Source organism: Lutra lutra, chromosome 10, assembly GCF_902655055.1.
Source record: "Lutra lutra chromosome 10, mLutLut1.2, whole genome shotgun sequence".
Taxonomy (NCBI): Eukaryota; Metazoa; Chordata; class Mammalia; order Carnivora; family Mustelidae; genus Lutra; species Lutra lutra.
This window is the reverse complement of record NC_062287.1, coordinates 103,075,280-103,092,136: the sequence shown is the minus strand read 5'-3', so window position 1 is coordinate 103,092,136 and position 16,857 is coordinate 103,075,280. Positions and strand designations below refer to the sequence as shown.

General features: G+C 39.2%; 1 protein-coding gene across 1 annotated transcript; it reads left to right on the top strand.

Moving 5' to 3' along the window:
- Positions 1-6,638: 6,638 nt before the first annotated feature.
- Positions 6,639-7,577, top strand: LOC125079396 (olfactory receptor 5AN1-like). The gene has a single exon (XM_047692972.1). The coding sequence runs from the start codon at positions 6,639-6,641 to the stop codon at positions 7,575-7,577; it is 939 nt and encodes a 312-aa protein (XP_047548928.1).
- The last annotated feature ends 9,280 nt before the right edge of the window (positions 7,578-16,857 follow it).

Below are 16,857 nucleotides of genomic sequence, written 5' to 3'. Positions count from 1 at the left end.
CAATTTGATTCTCTCTATGAAGACCTACTCTATGAAGTAGCTACTACTAACAGTCCCATTTTATGATAATCCTGAGGTGATCATTCTGAGACTGGGAGAGGTTAATTTGGTCATGGTCACACAGTCATCAAGTGAAAGGGTCAGAATTCTACCCAGATTGATTGATACCAATGGCCCAGGTTGTAACCATGGTAAGTCATGGCTCTGTAATGGTTTAGTTATACCATTTTCCTTATTGACTCAATTTCCTTGCTTACCCACAGGAAATAATGCCATGTCTGCCTCAGAGGCTGCAGTGATGACTGGATCTGGTTCAGTTGTTGAGAAAATGTATGGATGTATATATCTAAAATGAAAGTACTTTGACTACAGGGAAATGTTCACATATCTAATTTATTTTATTTTATTATTTTTTAAAAGATTTTATTCATTTATTTGACAGACAGAGATCACAAGTAGGCAGAGAGGCAGGCAGAGAGAGAAAGGAGGAAGCAGGCTCCCCGCTGAGCAGAGAGCCCGACGCGGGGCTCCATCCCAGGACCCCGAGATCATGACCTGAGCCGAAGGCAGAGGCTTTAACCCACTGAACCACCCAGGCGTCCCTAATTTATTTTATATTTTAAAGATTTATTTATTTATTTATTTGACAGATATCCCAAGTAGGCAGAGAGGCAGGTGGGCCGTGGGCGGTAGGCAGGCTTCCTGCTGAGCAGAGAGCCCAATTTGAGGCTTCTGGGATCACAACCTGAGCTGAAGGCAGAGGCTTTAACTCACTGAGCCACCCAGGCACCCCTCTAGTTTATTTTAATTAAGGTATTTCACCAGCTAGTATTTTACCAGAATCGTCTTGTGCAAATCTTTTAGCTTCTCTGGCTTTAGGTTGCTCACCTGGTAATTGAAGGTATTGGACTAGAGGATCTCTAGGTCCTTTTCAACTTAAATGTCTCTACATTTGTTAAGAGAAAAGCTATAATTATGAGATCGTTAGGATCACGGGGAGGTGAGGAATGGATCCAGAAGGGACATGGCAAAATGGGACATGAAATTAGCAGGGACAAAATCTCCATGACAACCATAACTCCAGAGAGCAAGTACCTAGAAGGTTTTCTCCCTCTAATTGTCTTTTCCCCTATTATCTCTGCCCTTAACAATAACACATTTAAGAGGATCTCCAGTTCTCGGCATCTCTCTTACTCTGAGTGGACAGCCTATTTTGTGGCCAAAGGGTCCCATCTTGGAGAGTAATAGAATCCACCTGGAAAATTCCTTTGGAAAAGAAATAAACAATTTCAGCCTTTGGCAAGAGCTCTGTCTTCTTGTGGAATCTGGGTCAAGGTGAGAGGGCAAGCTTTGGTGAGAACAGTGGATTCTGTGCTATCTTAACAGCCATGTGATTCTTCCAGTAGGACCTGTGTGGAGCAAGGTTTATAGTCCTCAGTTTCTCCCATTCTTCACCTCTCTTCACTTCCACCCCCTCCACTGCAGGCTCTTCTTTGGTTCTCTTTCTCCTTATCCAGCTTCTCTGACCTTCACTGAAAATATTAATCTCTAATCAAAAATTTCAGGGATAATTCTGGGGTGAGGGATGAATGTGGATGTCCAGTTCTGCGATTTCTTAAGGATGTGACCTTGAACTCTGTTATCTTCCATTTATTTTTATTTTCATTTGTAAAATGGGATTATTTAGAATCTAATAAGATAATGTTTATAAAGGCTAACAAATTTTAGAAGTCAATAATTGATCACTGAATTAAAATAACATTTACTGATGTTCAGGGGGAATTTCCAAAGATCCCATATTCTTGTCTAGGTTTTCCAACCTTTCCATCCCAAGACTCTTTGAATTTTCTTTTGTTTAAGGAATGTGTTTTTATAATAAAATTAATTAATTTCATTTCCATGTTAATATATAGCTTTGATTGATAATTTCTGAGTAGCAAAAGGCAAGCTGCTCACCAATTAATAATAATAAAGTACTCATGTACAGTGCCACTGACCTTTTGAAATACTTCCAATAGCTCTCTGTGGTCATCTTCAGAGTCCCTGCAGGTCTGGAGGCACTGGTGTGGGTAACATCAGAGATGCCTCACTTCAAGGCATTGTTGGCCTGTCTCTTGTAACCTTTTCTGTTACTTATATTGTTTTACTTCATTGTAACATCTTCGCTTTCTTTACCTGATTTTGTACTCTGCACCACCTTGCAAACTGCCCACATCCTCAGTAGTTAGAATTGGAAAGGCTTTGTTTAGCTAGATGCACATAGTAAAATCTCCAATTAATATTTACATCAGTCACCATTTCTTTAACTTGTCTTGCGAAATGGTGGGCAATGAAAAACTTAACCAAAAAGTGAATTTTCCCCCTTTCCTATAACTTACCAAAGTTTAAGAAGATACATTTTTTCATGAAACAGTAGAACAATCCACAATTCCTATCTTTTTAGGAATGATGAGTCACATGAAATACCTTCACCTCTGGCTGCCTCTGTCACCAGAATGTGATAAGAAAGTGAAGAGCTTTACTGCAAGTGATTGATCAGAAGCTTATCTTTTCACCGAACTGATTGATTATGTTGGTGTATTGGGGGATGTTGTGCATGAGAGTTTATGTTTTCAAAATATTTTCATTGACTCCAACTCACCTTGGATAAAATGTGGAGAAGTTATATTGGCCCCACTTTAGGGGTCAACAGAAAGATTTCCAAGTTCATAAAAGTATAATTGAAATGAAGAAGATAATTTTAGTTTTGCTTCCAAAAGTGGGTGAAAGAACCATTTGTTCACCATGTATTTGTTCAGTAACACAAATACTCGTATACACGGTGCTTATCGGTAATAGTGAAACATGTCCACTAGACTGTGCGCTGTATAGAGCTTCATCAGCTCAGAGTGCCTGGTGGTGGTGGCCCATGAAAAGCGGCATCAGCCATTTACACTCCAGCTGACTGGGAGATAACGGAGTAACACCAGACAGAAATAAATACAGTCATTGACTAACGATATTCTTGAGTCTCGACTTAGAGGCCATCTGATTTAGAAAATAATTTATAAAAAAAAAAGAAAATAATTTATGTGAAGAGCTCCTTGATATTTCAGTGTTAGTTTGCTTTATTTTTCCTTCACAGAGAGGAATGATGATGGGGATGATAGTTGCCAACATTTATTGAGCCCTTACTGTTTTAAGCACTTTATGTCAATCAGTCCTTGCAGCAACCCTCTGAGGTGGTAAGTACTCTTAGCGCTGTTTATAGATGAGGCAGCTGAGGCACAGAGGGGTTAATAACTTGCTAAGGGTGACACAGCCAGTAGGTAAAAGCCAGGAAATTCTGAAAGTCTGTTTTCTCTGTGATTCTCTCTCCCTTTCATTTCCCTGTCCCCTCTCCCTTTCTGTCTTACTCTGTGCTTACTTTTAAGGATTTATATTTCATAATAGCTTTAGATCCTGTAAATATATGGGTTGTTGGAAATAATTGATCAAACACGGAGACACATAAAGAAGGAAACAAGAATCATACGATTCCTTACTTCAGGCGTTTTTAATTGTTTCCTGTGTTTGTATGTGTGTGTGTGAGAAAGAGAGACAGAGAGATACTAAGAGACAGAGATATTTTATAATGCAAAAAAAAAATTTCCTTTGGGACTGGAGAATCATTTTGTACCCTCATCAGTAGTAAATATGAGTGCCCCATTCTCTGATTTATGCCTTTTATAGTAAAGGCATTACTACATTGTCTTTTTTATGCCTTGTGACTATTTTTCCCTTATCAATTGTATTTCAAAGGTATTTTACTTAGGTGGATTTTTGTCACAGAACCAAGTTTTAAATTGTTATATTTTTCTCTTATAGTTTCTGTTTTTGGTGTTAGATTTCAGACATCTTTTCCACATACCAAGATTATATAAATGCATATGAAGAATTTATCCTTTATCAACTTAAAATGCTGATTTTATTATATTTAAATTCTTACTGATCTTTAAATTTTTCTAAAATGTCTATAAGGTCTTTTTACACATGTCTATTTTTGTAAGAATAGTGAATTATCAACAATGAATCCTGGAACACTGAAAAAAATAAAATTAAATTTAAAAAAAAGAATAAATGATCAGTGTTTATACTACTTTTTAATTTCTTTCTTTTTTTACTTTTTAACTTTTCAGGTTCTTTATTACGTGAATGCACATGTAATTTTCTTTCCTTTTTTTATTGTGTTATGTTAGTCAACATAAATTACATCATTAGTTTTTGATGCAGTGTTCCAAATTCATTGTTTATGTACAACACCCAGTGCTCCATGCAGTTCATGCCCTCCTTAATACCCACCACCAGATTTACTCACCCCTCAGCCCCCTTCTCCTCTAAAACCCTCAGTGTGTTTCTTAGAGTCCACAGTCTCTCTTGATTCATAATACTTTTTAATATTTGAAAGTTCATGTCTTTTTAATTATTGATTTTTTTTCAAATATTTCTTAGCTGTTCTCATTGATTTACTCTTTCATCTGAAGGAAGGACAGGCAGTTATGGAGCATAGGCCATAGTTGCAATCTACTATGAATCTGTTAATGAGCTCTAATATGATGACTGTATCAATAAAATATATGACATATAGCTATGTGGTACTTGGTAATTAAAATTACTTATTTTTCCTTTGTATCAGGGTCATGATAGTTTGATGCTGGTTGTCAGTTGACCAAGTGTCCTCAAACTCAAGCAAACTAAATAGAAAATTGTTTATGTCCTTTGTGTCTTCATGGCCCCAAGTGGATTGATTTGCTTTTTTTTTTTTTTTTTTTGGAATTTGAATCCTGTAAAGTTAGTTTTTAAATTAATTAATTAATTACTTTAAAAATTATCAGTAGAGAATACACATTGTTTCTTTCTTTTAAAAATTTTTATTTATTTTTAAAATTTATTTTCAGTGTTCCAGAATTCATTGTTTATGCACCACACCCAGTGCTCCATGCAGTATGTGCCTTCCATAATACACAGCACTGGGCCCATCCAACCACCCACTCCTCTCCCTTCCAAAACCTTTAGTTTGTTTCTCAGAGTCCACAGTCTCTAATGGTTTGTCTCTCCCTCCAATATCCCCAACTCCCTTCTCCTTTCCACCTCCCCATGTCCTCCATGTTATTCTTGTTATTCCTTATGCTCCATAGTAAGTGAAACCATATGATAATTGACTCTCTCTGCTTGACTTATTTCACTCAGCATAATCATGAGGTCTGAATCTATTTCTGCCTAGATGTAATGATTCCTCACTGTCTACAAGGTCAGTGATGCCTCAGGAAATTCCTCAAATTAACCCATACAACTATAGCTCTGTTGATGTTCCTAACCATGGGTACAGCTATTATTCATGGTTATCTGTAAGCAATCCATGATAATAATAGCCAACACCTATTGAACAATTACTGTGTACAGAATTGTGTGCTGAGCATCTCCATGAATTTTCTTGTAACTGTCCTAGTAATCTTATTGTCCAGGGGCTCTAATGTTATTACTTCATTTTGAGTAAATCAATCTTAGTGTTTTTAAGCTACTGGGAGAAGCTCATAAAGCGAGAGGGTATCAGACAAAACTCCAAAGTCTGAACCTTTAATGTTCTCAGTTTGTTCTCATGCTGTTTCTCAAGCAATAAAGTACCCTAAAATTGAAATAATCTTGGGGTCAGTTGTGAGCTATACTGCCTTCTCTTTGGTATACTTAGTATGAAGACTTCACTAAGAAGACTTATGCCATAACTTGTTCCATAACACATATACTGTGCCTCAGGAAAATATTATCAGAAAAAAAAAAGAAAATATTATCAGAGTGATAAGTTATGATATAGTTTTACAGGTCAGTTAGAAGATGATATATTAACTGCATTCATATAAAAGTTTGTGAAATTATTACAAAGAGGATAAATAACTTTTCATAAGGATAAAAGAGGAAATTTCAAAACATTATCTAGATGGCCATGTGGGCCTGAAGGGCTATCTCAGTTTTAATCTAGAGTGATTCGACTTATGTTCTCATGAATGAGTGGTTATATAATGAATTATCAGAGGTTTAAAAAATTTGATGAATGATCTCTGTAATAATCACATCATTTATATTTTATTTCTCAGTCAAATTAAAAAATATCTCTTTAATTTTCATGAGACTTCATGAACTAATTGAGAACCTAAAGCATTTGGGGGAAATTGGAAGGCAAGGTGAACAATGAGAGACTATGGACTCTGAAAAACAACCCGAAGGGTTTGAAGAGGTGGGGGGTTGGGAGGTTGGGGGAACTAGGTGGTGGGTATTAGAGAGGGCACGGACTGCATGGAGCACTGGGTGTGGTACAAAAACAATGAATACTGTTATGCTGAAAATAAATTTAAAAAAAAGAAAAAGCTCTTATAAACTTAAAAAAATATTTCAATTCTATTAGGCAACATATAACACATCATTATTTTGAAGCACTTTAAAAACACACTTCTTGACAATTTGAAATGAAAAGCTGGGTCTGGGTCAGGGCAGTGAGACATTGGTCTTTCCCAGCACTCAGTGGAGGGAAAAAACAGCACATATGGGAATTGTAATACTTTCATCTCACCTGAGTCAGCAGTGCATTCTCTTCTCTCTTTCCTGATTTTAGAAGCAGCAAGCCAATGATTGGGGGAGGAAATATGACACAGATCACCTATTTCATCCTTTTAGGATTCTCTGATTTTCCCAGAATCCTAGCAGTGCTCTTTGTTGTATTCCTGCTGATCTACATTTTGACTCTGACTTGGAACCTGTGCCTCATCATCTTAATAAGGATAGACTCTCACCTCCACACACCCATGTACTTCTTCCTCAGTAATCTGTCCTTCATAGATATCTGCTATGTGACCTCTATAGCTCCCAAGATGCTCTCCAACTTTTTCCAAGAGCAGCAGACTATCGCCTTTGTGGGTTGTGCTGTTCAGTACTTTGTCTTTTCAACCATGGGACTGAGTGAGTCTTGTCTCATGACAGCTATGGCTTATGACCGATATAGTGCCATTTGCAATCCACTTCTCTATTCATCCATCATGTCACCCACCCTCTGTATTCGGATGGTGCTGGGATCCTATTTGGCTGGACTCTCTGCTTCTATATCCCAGTTGTGTATCATTTTTCAGCTCCACTTTTGTGGGCCTAATGTCATTAAGCACTTCTTTTGTGACACGCCCCAACTGTTAGCCTTGTCTTGCACTGACACTTTCTTTGTGCAACTGTTGATTGCTATATTAGCAATGTTCTTTGGGATAATAAATGCCCTCATTATCATGATATCCTATGGCTATATTGTTATGTCCATCATGAAGATCACTTCAGCTAAAGGCAGGTCCAAGGCTTTCAACACCTGTGCTTCTCATCTGACCGCAGTTTCCCTCTTCTATACCTCAAGTATCTCTGTCTATTTGAGTTCTAGCTCTGGCAGTTCCTCCAGTTTTGACAGATTTGCATCAGTATTCTACACTGTGGTTATTCCGATGTTGAATCCCTTTATTTACAGTCTGAGAAACAAGGAAATCAAAGATGCCTTGAAGAGGTTACAAACGAAGCGATGGTCCTGCTGATGCCCTGTCCAGATTTGTCCTCTCAGAAACCTTAACCCCCAGTAACATACACATGAATGGACTCTAACAAAATTCATACTGCCTTTGGATAAACAAAGGTTAATTCGACACTGATAATATGCCAAATGGACTGACAGCTGGCTTGATTCCACATAAACACAATACCTTTAAGTCTTGGAGGTACATACATTCACCCTGCATGAGGAGTGGCCTCATCATTTATTAATATTCTGCAAGTGGGTTACCTGGGTGTCTCAGTCTGTTAAGCATCTACCTTCTGTTCAGGTTATGGTCCTAGAGTCCTGGGATTGAGCCCCATATCAGGGGTTTCTGCATCTCCCTCTCCCTCTGTACCTCCTCCTGCTGTGCTCTCTCTCTCTCAAGTAAATAAGTAAAATCTTTAAAATAATCCACAAGTATTTGTAAAATGTTGACGTTTAGAAACTTGTTACTTCTCTTTGCTTCAGAGATAGAGCCCTGGTCAATCTCAGACCTTTGACTGTAAAGGAGTGATACCTGACAGAGACCCCCAGGAGTATAGAGACCTTTTCTCCCAAATATTTGATGCAGCATAATCCAGACATGAGGGTGATCGGTTTGTTCTGTATTCAGACCATAATGGGAATAAATGGAGGTGATTTGCCTTTGAGTAAAAACAATAAAAAACTAGTGGTGTACTGTATGGTGACTAACATAATATTACAAAAATTAAAAAAATAAACACATCTATACAGTTGTCCTGGTCACGTCTCCTGGGAAGAGCAACCTGAGATAATTAATGTTTGTCCGAGGCCTCTTTCAAGACTAATCATCTAATAAATTTGGTTACATCCCTGTCTCCACCAACTGTAATCTAAGGAAGCAGGAGGTGATTTGAATCACACGGAGGAATGGAATGAAGAATGTCATCCCTTCAGTATCAATTATGAGTCTGGTGACTTTGTTTCCTCCTCCTAATGTTCAGTGGGGATTTCTGATGAAAGATGATATTTGAAATCCATACCACAGCCAATAGCTGTATCTGACCTTCTGGGAATCAAGCCCTCTCTCTCTCATTAAGTCAGGAAAATTTACCCAGTCTGACATAGCCAGTGTTTCATACTATCAAATCATTTCTGTTATTTCAAGCATCTGTTCATGTTTCGTGTGAGGAGACTTGTGTGCAAGTTCATTGTAATAATAGAGTTACTGGATACTGAATTTTGCAGACTAAGAACACATATGGAGAGTTGGTGTACATCTTTATTGTCTTTGTTCAACATTTTATGTCATAGAGATCTATGGTTTTGTATGGGGTGATCTAATTTATGGAGTAGCTGGTTAGACTTATGCTAATGCTGATATTTTCTAGGGTGCCTCAAGAGCCAGAGAGGAAATAGTGTGATAGGCATGGTTTTTAATGCTGGCCAATTTTCTCTGTCGAAAGTAGAACACAATACTTTTGGCCCTTGTTATCTGTTTGGAACATGGAACAAGAAGTCTATCAACACTGACCACTGATATACAGATTGCTCAGACTTGAACCAACTGATACAAAACAGATATCATTACAATTAAATATTATCCTTGGAGATTCTTAATGTGTTTTTGGGGGCAGGGTCTCAACTCTGGTAAGTCACCCAATTCTTCCATTTAGTTAAGGACTATAATTGAGGAGGTATTAGAAGCCTTGCCAGATTTTTCACAAGTTTACAGATGGACAGGATTGAGAGAAGGAGAATCATGGAACCTCTTGGAGAGAATGTGAAGGCTTATCCCATGCCAAAGAAGTAGTGCAGTATGAATAAAGGATGTGCATCCCCCCACCAATGCAGGGACAGGTATGTTCTTGGAAGCATTGTTCTTTCAATATGTGTAAGAATGTATGAGACATCTTTCTAAGGAACCATGAGGGCTTCAGTAGGAGAAGCACCTCTGTGAGGAATGGAACACAGTCTTATTGATTATGGTTATTATGCTATGCATTAGATTGCCAGATTTCTTCATCTTTTAGTTGCAAGACTGAATCTTTTCCAAAAACATCTCTCCAATTCCCTTGGTCCCTGGCCCCGCTGACCACCAGTGTACTCTCTGTTACTAGGAGTTTGGCTTTTTGATTCTGCATATTAGTGATCTTATAAAGACATATTCGTCTTTCAGAATGGGAGAAGATATTTGCAAATGACATATCAGATAAAGGGCTAGTGTCCAAAATCTATAAAGAACATAGCAAACTCAACACCCAAAGAACAAATAATCCAATCAAGAAATGGGCAGAGGACATGAACAGACATTTCTGCAAAGAAGACATCCAGATGGCCAACAGACACATGAAAAAGTGCTCCACATCACTCGGCATCAGGGAAATACAAATCAAAACCACCATGAGATATCACCTCACACCAGTCAGAATGGCTAAAATTAACAAGTCAGGAAATGACAGATGCTGGCGAGGATGCGGAGAAAGGGGAACCCTCCTACACTGTTGGTGGGAATGCAAGCTGGTGCAACCACTCTGGAAAACAGCATGGAGGTTCCTCAAAATGTTGAAAATAGAACTACCCTATGACCCAGCAATTGCACTGCTGGGTATTTACCATAAAGATACAAACGTAGTGATCCGAAGGGGCACGTGCACCCGAATGTTTATAGCAGCAATGTCTACAATAGCCAAACTATGGAAAGAACCTAGATGTCCATCAACAGACGAGTGGATAAAGAAGATGTGGTATATATACACAATGGAATACTATGCAGCCATCAAAAGAAATGAAATCTTGCCATTTGCGACGACGTGGATGGAACTAGAGGGTATCATGCTTAGCGAAATAAGTCAATCGGAGAAAGACAACTATCATATGATCTCCCTGATATGAGGGAGAGGAGATGCAACATGGGGGGGTTAAGGGGGTAGGAGAAGAGTAAATGAAACAAGATGGGATTGGGAGGGAGACAAACCATAAGTGACTCTTAATCTCACAAAACAAACTGAGGGTTGATGGGGGGGGGTTGGGAGGGGGGGTGGGGTTATGGATATTGGGGAGGGTATGTGCTATGGTGAGTGCTGTGAAGTGTGTAAACCTGGCGATTCACAGACCTGTACCCCTGGGGATAAAAATATATGTTTATAAAAAATAAAATTTAAAAAAATGAAATAAAATTGAATTGAACAAAAAATATTTGTGCATTTCATGTAATAAAGCTAAATATTGCATTAAAAAAAGACATATTCATCTTTCTTTGTCTGGCTTATCTCACTTAGTACAATGCCCTCAGGGTACAGCATGATGTCTCAAATGTCAGGATTTATTTCTCTGTCCTAGGTGAATAATAGTCTACTGTATTGTGTGTGAATATCATGTCTTCTTTCTCATTCTTTAATTTCCATATCTTGTCTATTATGAATTATGCTGCAATAAACATGGGAGTACAGATTATCTTTTTAAATCTGTTTTTGTTTCTGTTGAATGTATACCAGAAGTGGGGTTGGTGGGTCATGGTAGTTCTCTAATTTTGGGGGGAACATCCATATTGTTTTTAATATTGGCTGAACCATATTATGTTTCCACCAGTAGTGTACAAGTATCCTTTCTATTCCACATCCTCACCACCACTTGTTATCTCTTTCTTGATGATAGCCATTCTGACAGGTGTGATTTGATACCTCATTGTGCTTTGATTTGCATTTCCCTGATGATTAGGGATGTTGGTACTTTTTCTTTTAATTTTTAAATTTATTTTCATCGTAACAGTATTCATTGTTTTTGCACCACACCCAGTGCTCCATGAAATCCGTGCCCTCTCCAATACCCACCACCTGGTTCCCCCAACCTCCCACCCCCCTCCCCTTCAAAGCCCTCAGATTGTTTTTCAGAGTCCAGTCTCTCATGGTCCACCTCCCCTTCCAATTTCCCTCAACTCCTTTCTCCTCTCCATCTCCCCATGTCCTCCATGCTATTTGTTATGCTCCACAAATAAGTGAAACATATAATAAATTGACTCTCTCCACTTGACTTATTTCACTCAGCATAATCTCTTCCAGTCCCGTCCATTTTGCTACAAAAGTTGGGTATTCACCCTTTCTGATGGAGGCATAATACTCCATAGTGTATATGGACCACATCTTCCTTATCCATTCGTCCGTTGAAGGGCATCTTGGTTCTTTCCACAGTTTGGCGACCGTGGCCATTGCTGCTATAAACATTGGGGTACAGATGGCCCTTCTTTTCACTACATCTGTATCTTTGGGGTAAATACCCAGTAGTGCAATGGCAGGGTCATAGGAAAGCTCTATTTTTAATTTCTTGTGGAATCTCCACACTGTTTTCCAAAGTGGCTGCACCAATTTGCATTCCCACCAACAGTGTAAGAGGGTTCCCCTTTCTCCACATGCCCTCCAACACTTGTTGCTTACTGTCTTATTAATTTTGGCCATTCTAACTGGTGTAAGGTGGTATTTCAATGTGGTTTTGATTTGAATCTCCCTGATGGCTAATGATGATGAACATTTTTAAAAAATTTTTTTATTTTTTTAATTTCTTTGTGTACCAGAATTCATTGTTTATGCACCACACCCAGTGCTCCATGCAATATGTGCCCTCCATAATACCCACCACCAGGCTCACCCAACCTCCCACCCCCTGCCCCTTTAAAACCCTCAGATTGTTTTTCAGAGTCCATAGTCTCTCATGGTTCATCTCCCTCTCCAATTTCCCCCAACTTTCTTCTCCTCTCCATCTCCCCATGTCCTCTGTGTTATTTCTTATGCTCCACAAATAGGTGGAGCATAAGAAATAACACAGTAAACATTTTTTCATGCCTGATAGCAATTTGTATGTCTTCTTTGGAGAAGTGTCTGTTCATGTATTCTGCCCATTTTTTAACATGAGTATCTGTTTTCTATGTGTTGAGTTTGAGGAGTACTTAATAGATCCTGGATATCAGCCCTTTGTATTGTCAATTGTGAATATCTTCTACCATTCTGTGTGCTGCCTCTTTGTTTTGTTGACCATTTCCTTTGCTGTGCAGAAGCTTTTGATCTGATGAAGACCTGAAAGTTCATACTCGCCTTTGTTTCCTTTGCCTTTGGAGACATATCTTGAAGGAAGTTGCTATGGCCAATGTCAAAGAGGTTACTGTCTATGTTCTGCTCTAGGATTTTCATAGATCAGTGGAATAGACTAGAGAGCCCAGATATGGACCCTCAACTCTATGGTCAACTAATCTTCGACAAAGCAGGAAAAAATATACATTGGAAAAAAGACAGTCTCTTCAATAAATGGTGCTGAGAGAATTGGACAGCTATGTATAGAAGAATGAAACTCAACCATTCTCTCAACCATACACAAAGATAAACTTGAAATGGAAAAAAGACCTCAATGTGAGGCAGGAATCTGCCTCTCTCAGTCTTCAAGGAATAGTCTCTGTAGGAGATGAAACCTATTGTCCAGTTGGGCCCTAGTTCATGTTATTTCTCAAACCTCTCTGATTGTCCAAACAGCTTTTTTTGTTCTTAGTGGCTCCCCATTGTTCAGAATGTGACACAACCTGTCAGTGTTTGAGAGCAGAGGATGTCAGTCAACACCTACATGCAGGGTGACTGGAAGTCAGATACTCAAGAAGCATTTTTAAAGTATGCAGTTGGGCCTCCTTCAGGGAAATACTAGGAAATATGTGTTTTTACCTATGCCCTCTGCACTAAGCTAGGGGCGAGGGGGACAGCCAGTTTCTTTGTTTTCCACACTCCTGTTGGATCCATGAATGCAAGTCCCAGTAGCCAAGAGAGACAGACTATCAAGGGAAGTATCCACAAGGCAGGACCCACAAAATCCAGAACATCAGATATGAGCATATTCTCCTTTCTAGGAGACACCAGTAACCTAGAGTGGGGCAGAGGGAGAGCACAGAGTTAGTGCCTACCCCCTCCCCAGTCTTCAGAGAATGCGGCAGTCCACCCATAGGTGTGTATTAAATTAGACCTTCATGATATAACTTTTATAATATGCATATAGGCCCCTTTCAAAAAAAGACTAAGAGATGAGCATTTCTCACTGTTGCATCTGCACTAAGTTCTAGATGATATCCAGTTCAGAACTGTTTCTTTGTTTGCTGTCATCTTGTGGGTCTCATGGACGTAAGTCCAGTCAACTTTCAGAGACAGGTTTTCTGGGAGCCCATCTCCCAGGAGGAAGTCTTAGAAGTTAAGGTGCTAGATATTGGATCCAAACCCTTCACAACTCAGGGAGAAGCTGGAAGGTGTGAGTTCCGTCCCAATCTATGTGACTGTACCAGAGGTGGGGTTATTTTTTCTCCACCTCTTCCCATTTGTTTCAATGTAGAATTTTTCTTGTTTGCACAATGTGTAGGAGTCACTTGCCTGGTTTATAAATTTCTCTCACAGCATATTGATCTGTGTGGAGTTGTAGATTTGGTGTGTCCATGGGAGAAAGGAAGTTCAGGAGACTCCTATGTCACCATCTCAAATTAGAAACCCTCTTTTGTCCCTCATTTAAAATCTAAAAATTAGCACCTAGCCAAGAACAAAAGACATCTGTGGAACCTGTGAGCTCCAGCACCACATGCCCAGGGGCAAGGAGGAATTTTGCTTGCCTGTGCAGTAGGTAACAGGCAGTGGATCTCAATATGTGTTGTGGAGCTAATAGAAGCTAGCAAAGCAGCCCCAACACCTCCTAGCCATAGTCAGGGAAAACCCAGAGTGCTACTTTGTGTGGACAACCTTGGAAAAGTGAGATTTGTACAAGTCCAGCTTTCCTGAGGAGAAAGTGCAACTCACCACAGGAACAAAAAAAGTAATATGAGTTTGCATACATTGGAGGAGGTAAGAAGACCATTGGCAGTACCACCCTTCCCCCCAAAGTTATACAGTGCAGGAATGAACTAACCAGTGGCAACCTAGTCCATGGGGCAAAGAGAAAGTAGTGAATGAGTGCTTGGCTACCACAGCTGTGTGGAACATAATGGAGAAACCCAGAAACCTATTTCTCTCCAGCAATCCTGAGTACTGAAGTGGGACCTTCATTACTGGGAAGGTGGGGAAAGGGTGTAGATATCATGAATAAGGCAAATAAGAATATCAAAGGGCATTAAAGAGATGCAGTAGCTCCCCCCCCCCGGCCTGCAGTCACCCCCAACCCCCTGAGTGCTAAATCTAACCCCTCCATGACAGCTCAACGTGTATTGTCTCAAGTCAGGGGCAACAGTGAGCTCCAGTAAACAGTGCATACACTAAGAAAAATCAGACCACAGCTTCTGTTCAAGGGATAAACCACAAACCTGAGCTGTAGCACCACCTTCTGAGAAAACAGAGCTTTCCAGGACCCAGCCTGGTGAGTTTAAGAACTAGTGCACACAAACTTTAGAATTCAGCCATAGCAAGAATTCTGGAGTAGGCATATTCAAACAAAGCAGAATAAAATACCAGCTGTAGTAAAACCAATAAAAAATATCTCCTACCCAAAGATAGCTAACCAGGATCTGAGGTGTCTGCTATTTGAAATGCAAAAGCAGAAACACAAAATTCCGCTGAACATGAAATTCAAGGAATTATGTCATCACTAAAATATAAAAAATAATCCTGCAGTAACCAACTCAAACTCACAGAATTTTGCAATCCAGCTAATAAAGTACTCAAAATAGTTGTTCTGAAGAAACTAAATGAGATACAGAAAAACACAGAAAAACAATTCAATGAAATAAAAAACAATACATGAACAAAGTGAGAATTTTAATAGACACAGAAAACATAAAAATAACCAATCAGAAAACCTAGAGCTGCAGGATCCAATGAATAAAATGAAAAATATGCATAGGAAGCCCTCATAGTAGATAAAAAGAGAAAGTAGCATCAGCGAACGAGAGAGAAGGAACTTTTTAAATTTTTTTATTTTTTTAAATTAACATATAATGTATTATTAGCCCCAGGGGTACAAGTCTATGAATCGCCAGGTTTACACACTTCGCAGCACTCACCGTAGCACATACCCACCCCAATGTCCACCTTCCTCTCCCTACCGCCCTCCCCCTGGCAACCCTCAGTTTGTTTTTTGAGCTTAAGTGTTTTATGGTTTGTCTCCCTCCCGATCCCATCTTGTTTCATTTATTCTTTTCCTACTCCCCAAACCCCACATGTTGCCTCTCCACTTCTTCACATCAGGGAGATCAGATGATATTTGCCTTCCTCTGATTGACTTATTTCACTAAGCATAATACCCTTTAGTTCCATCCACGTCGTTGCAAATGGCAAAATATCATTTCTTTTGATGGCTGCATAGTATTCCATTCTATATATATACCACATCTTCTTTATCCATTCATCTGTTGGTGGACATCTAGGTTCTTTCCATAATTTGGCTATTGTAGACATTGCTGATATAAACATTCAGGTGCACGTGCCCCTTCGGATCACTACGTTTGTATCTTTATGGTAAATACCCAGTAGTGAAATTTCTGGGTCATAGGGTAGCTCTATTTTCAACTTTTTGAGGAAGCTCCATACTGTTTTTCAGAGTGGTTGCACCAGCTTGCGTTCCACCAACAGTGTAGGAAGATTCCCCTTTCTCCCCATCCTCGCCAGCATCTGTCATTTCCTGACTTATTAATTTTAGCCATTCTGACTGGTGTAAGGTGGTCTCTCATTGTGGTTTTGTATTGTATTTCCCTGATGCCAAGTGATGTGGAGCACTTTTTCATGTGTCTGTTGGCCATCTGGATGTCTTCTTTGCAGAAATGTCTGTTCATGTCCTCTGCCCATTTCTTTCTTTCTTTTTTTTTTTTTTTGAAGGAATTGAACTCTGTTTAATTCTAAGTGTTTCACAATAAAAATGCTTTTTTATTCTCGTGGGAAAGAATTTTGAGATCACATGCATCTGTGTGCCCTGCATATGCAAATTACATAGACTAAAGTTTTAGCTCTGAGAACCTGGGCTAATATAATGCACATGGGCTATTCTTTTAATGTCTGATATATACATATATATGTATGTGTCTGCCATATATATATATATATATATATAGTGAAAGGGAGGGTGTCAAAAAATCTTTTTTTAAATTTTTTATTTTTTCAGTGTAACAGGATTCATTATTTTTGCACCACACCCAGTGCTCCATGCAATCCGTGCCCTCTCCAATACTCACAACCTGGATCCCCCAACCACCCACCCCCCGCCCCTTCAAAACCTTCAGATTGTTTTTCAGAGTCCATAGTCTCTCATGGTTCACCTCCCCTCCCAATTTCCCTCAAGTCCCTTCTCCTCTCCATCTCCCCTTGTCCTCCATGCTATTT